Source organism: Lepidochelys kempii, unplaced genomic scaffold, assembly GCF_965140265.1.
Source record: "Lepidochelys kempii isolate rLepKem1 unplaced genomic scaffold, rLepKem1.hap2 scaffold_220, whole genome shotgun sequence".
NCBI lineage: Eukaryota > Metazoa > Chordata > Testudines > Cheloniidae > Lepidochelys > Lepidochelys kempii.
This window is the reverse complement of record NW_027333621.1, coordinates 71,559-75,904: the sequence shown is the minus strand read 5'-3', so window position 1 is coordinate 75,904 and position 4,346 is coordinate 71,559. Positions and strand designations below refer to the sequence as shown.

Below are 4,346 nucleotides of genomic sequence, written 5' to 3'. Positions count from 1 at the left end.
CACTGCTGGAATGGCCCAGGGCAGCTGGCCCCGGGGACCACCTGACCAGCAGCCGGTGGGGCTGGCCTCAGAGAGCGCCTGAGCAGTGGTCCCTCGGGCGGCTGAAGCAGCTGCTGCTCAGTGGCCCCTGGCAGCTGGTCCAATGGCCCTGCTCCCCCTCCAGCAGCAGCCCCGCTGAGATTTACTTAGGGGGACTTATGGTATAAATCATGAACTGGTCACAGGTGGGGAATTTTTTTGTTTATTGCCCATGACCTGTCCACAACTTTCTCTAAAAATACCCATGACTAAACTGTAACCTTAGGCCTGGTACAGCAGTGACTGAGTGAGGGTCTAAGGTCTGTGATGTACAGGAGGTCAGACTACAATCCTTCTGGCCCTGAACTCTGTGAATCTATGATGTTCTATACAATGGCAGCTCTTTGCTAGTATGAGAGGGGACCATTGCCCCCCAGAATCTCACTTCTTTCACTCTTCTTTCTTTAGAAAATCTGCGATCTGAACTGGAGGTTGAGAGAGGTAAGTTCCTGGGACAAGTTCCCTGAAATAACAGTAGGAATAACCCAGTTAATGCAACAAGATGAAACCTCGCCTCTTTCTTCCTTTTCTCTTCCAGAGATTCTGCACGCTGAGCTGGAGAACGAGAGAGGTAAATGTCTGGGCTCTCCGGAGGCTTGAACAAGTTTCTCTCACTGTCCATAGTCAGACAGACTTTGGCTTTTGTCTCTGCACTATCTGTTAGGAGAGGCTCTGGGAATCAAACGGACGGGGAGCTCTGACTAATCATCGAGTGGGGTAACTGCTCCATAGAGAAGGTTGCTGCTCAGTTTCCATGATAAGCCTGATTTCAGCCCCTTCCTTTAAAATCTGCACACAGGGGAATGTCCATATCCAAAACTGGTGGGTCTGCCTGAGCCCACGTACCTTTTTGCTACTGAATTTAAAGGAATGGAGGGGTGGGGGGGATTCTGATGCCCTGGAAACAGGGGCCCAGCACAGTCCCAAAGTCTCTTAGCACTCTCTGACACTTTGAGGCACAAACTCAGTGAGAAGGAGCCAGCTCATGTTGCTGGGCCCATTAGCTGAGATCCAGTGTCCAGGGCCAAGGGTTAGCTCATTAAACCCTCACTTCCATGTTTTCAGGGCCTAGCCCCTCTCCGAGCTGCCTGGCACGTGGGGAGTGTGGACACTACACCACAGGTGAGCCCAGCTAGGGCAGGGCCATAGGAGCCCAGCGAGGGTCAGATGCCAAGAAGGGGGGTGTAATCGACAGAGCCCAAAGCCACTAAGAGCTCTATGAGGATGGAGCTCAGGCCAGGAGACCTGGGCAGAAAGAGGGCAGCAGAGAGCACAGTCGAGAGGGCAAAGTGGTCCTTTAAAGGCACATTCCCTAACCCAGTAGCTGTTGTAGAACTGACTGCATACCCATGTCTCTCTGTTTGCAGAGAAATCCCTGGCCGAACTTGGTAAGTGCCATGTGTCCCCTTTCCCCCACCCCAGATGACATTGTGTCCTTTGCCGGCAGTCCGTGCTCCGGGGAGTGCTCACCTCTTGGTGTGTTTGATTTCAGGCTGGAGTAAAGTCAGCAAAAATGCAGGTAAGTGAAGCTGGTATTTTAATGTCAGACCTCCTGCACCACTCTGCTGCCCAGCAGATGCGCACATGCCAGAAATCACAGGGAAAGAGCAGTATGGTCAATGAAAATGCCAGATTCGTCCCCAGTTTACTTGCATAAAACAAATGCTCACACTTAAGTATGGAGTCCCGAGCTCTCCAGTGTAACTGCAATAAGTCAGAGTGCTCCTAAGGCCGGGAACTTACCTGCTGTCAATTCAGGGGGGTAGGTGCTTGCAGCCGTTGGTAATTATGGTTCAGAGTTGGGGTTTTACTGGACACATATGGTGAATTCTCATGTGTTGTGTTGTTATTAATTAACTTCATGAACTAGAAGGGTTCTAGGAAACTGTGTAAATTACCTTAACTGGCTGCGGGTAATTGTCTTAATGCTTTTTGAACTCTGGTGAAATCTCTGTTTTTATGGAGTTGTCAGTCAGTAGCCCTTTGGCTAATTCAGTTCAAATATGGTAGAAAAATTCTACCTCAGACCTGGACCAAATCTACCAAATTTGAGTCTGATACGACTTTGTGGGTATTAGAATAGAGGGCTCCCAACTCGGGTGTAGATTGGAAACTCAGGTGCTGTCTTAGCTGTGGAGACGTGGTAGCAGCCCCAGAGCACAGATTTTGTGGTGGGTGACTACTGAGTTCTTTTAATGGTTGAAATGGTGTCTGTGTGTGTAACACCTGAGCTCGTTCCTTATTGGGGCCTCTGTAGAGGTTACAGACAGGCCCAATGGGAGCTAGAGGCATCTCCAGCTCTTCCAGGGGAACTATTTGCCCCTTTTGCCTGGGAGGAGAGCTGCAGTGAAATGCAGAGAAGCAGATCCCTGGGAGTTAGAGGCGGGAAATCAGAGAGTGTCCTAGCCAAGACAGAGCTGGCGGGAGGATGGGAAACAGCCTCGATGGGCATAGGCACCAACTTCTGCTGGTGCCAGTGGATGCTCGACCCCTCCTCTACCCCCAGCCCTGCCCTGACTCCACCCCTGCCCCGCCCCCATTCCAACCCCTTCCCCAAAGTCCCCGCCTCAACTCCTCCCCCTCCCTGCCCCTATTGGACTCCTTCCCCAAATCCCCTCCCCGGCTTCGCCTCCTCCCCTGAGTGCGCCACGTTCCCGCTCCTCCCCCCTCCCTCCCAGAGCTTGTTACGCAGCGAAACAGCTGTTTTGTGGCTGCAAGCACTGGGAGCTAGGGGAAGCAGGGACACAGCGTGCTCAGGGGAGGAGGCAGAGCTTAGGTGAGGTGAGGTGGGGGGGGAGCTTGGCTGCTGGTGGGTGCAGAGCACCCTCTAATTTTTCCCTGTGCGTGCTCCAGCCCTGTAGCACCCATGGAGTCAGCACCTATGCAGTGGGCTGTGCTCTGCCCCTGATGCTCTGCCCCATCTCTGCAGCGATGGTGAGTCTGGATCCGGACACGGCTCATCCCAGCCTCAAGGTCTCTGAGAATCGGCGATCTGTGAAATGGAGGGGCCTGCAGCAGGACGTGCCTGACAACCCTGAGAGATTTGACAGTGAAACCTGCGTGCTGGGCTCGGAAGGGTTTGCCTCGGGGAAACGCTACTGGGAGGTAGAGGTTGGAGGTGGTAGGACCTGGGCTGTGGGGGTGGCCAAAGAATCTGTCAGGAGGAAGGGCTGGATCTGCTTTTCTCCTGAGGAGAGGATCTGGGCCGTGGATCAGTGTGGGAGCCATTACCGGGCTCGCACCTCCCCAGAAACCCTCCTGCCCCTGACTGGGAGCCCTGGGAAGATCGGAGTGTATCTGGACTATGAGCGGGGCCTGGTGTCATTTTATCATCCTGGTATGGAGGCCCCAATCTACACTTTCACCAGCTCTTTCACTGGGCAGCTCCACCTTTTCTTCTGGGTCTACTCCCCAATCACACTGTGTCTCTGAGATATGGCATTGTGGGGATAGCACCTCTCACTGGTCAAAGACGTTTTTTGTTCTGTTGTTTTCCGAAACGGACTAATTTTTCATTTTTAAATATTTTCCATTATATTTTATTCTTCTCAAAACTTGGAATTTTCCAGAATGAATATTTTCAGTTTTGAAAATCCTACCGTTTGACTAAGCTGAGGGCTCAAAATTGGCAAAGCAGAAGAAATCCTGATATTATGGCGATGAGTGTGGTGTAAGAAGCTACATAGAATAGAACAGAACCCAATAAACAATACATCATAGGACCCCTCCACCCAAATAAAAGGTTTAAGTTGAAAATTTTGTAATAATGAAAAAAAAAAAACCCTCAAGAGAATCCAAATGTTTTCACAAAAAAATCTCTTTTTGTAAACCGGCCAAATTTCCTCAAGATATTTTTTGAATGAAAACTTTTGTTCAGCTCTAATTAACACCTGTAATTGCACATAATCAATGAACGTTTCCTGATTCTTAGTACTGTAATTTATCAATTGATCATCATTGATAAGTGGAAGGGGTAAGAACATGTGTCAAACCCTGTCCCAAAACATCACATTGTCCAAACTGGATAAAAGGCTCCAAGAAAGTAGATTCCTAACCAGTAACCATGTTCTGTGACATTACTGGTGAAAGAAATGGAGTCAGAGGAATGGAGGGAGCTCCGGTTCTCTGGATGAGTGTTGATCATGGGGTTCACAGCATCCAGGAAGGCTTAGCCTAAACCCAAAATGACAGGTATGTCCCACACCAGCTACATGTAGAGTTTTAGGCCAGAAGGGACCATGAGATCATCCAGTCAGACCTCCTCTATA

The 4,346-nt window shown here is 50.3% G+C and overlaps 1 protein-coding gene across 1 annotated transcript; it reads left to right on the top strand.

Annotated features, from left to right (window-relative positions):
- Positions 1–486: 486 nt before the first annotated feature.
- Positions 487–3,805, top strand: LOC140904564 (butyrophilin subfamily 1 member A1-like; the record flags this gene model as incomplete). Its single annotated transcript, XM_073326986.1, has 6 exons — positions 487–519; positions 617–649; positions 1,144–1,200; positions 1,446–1,466; positions 1,571–1,597; positions 3,008–3,805. Coding segments are annotated over 6 exons (674 nt in total), but the record flags the coding sequence as incomplete, so codon positions are not given.
- Between the last annotated feature and the right edge of the window lie 541 nt (positions 3,806–4,346).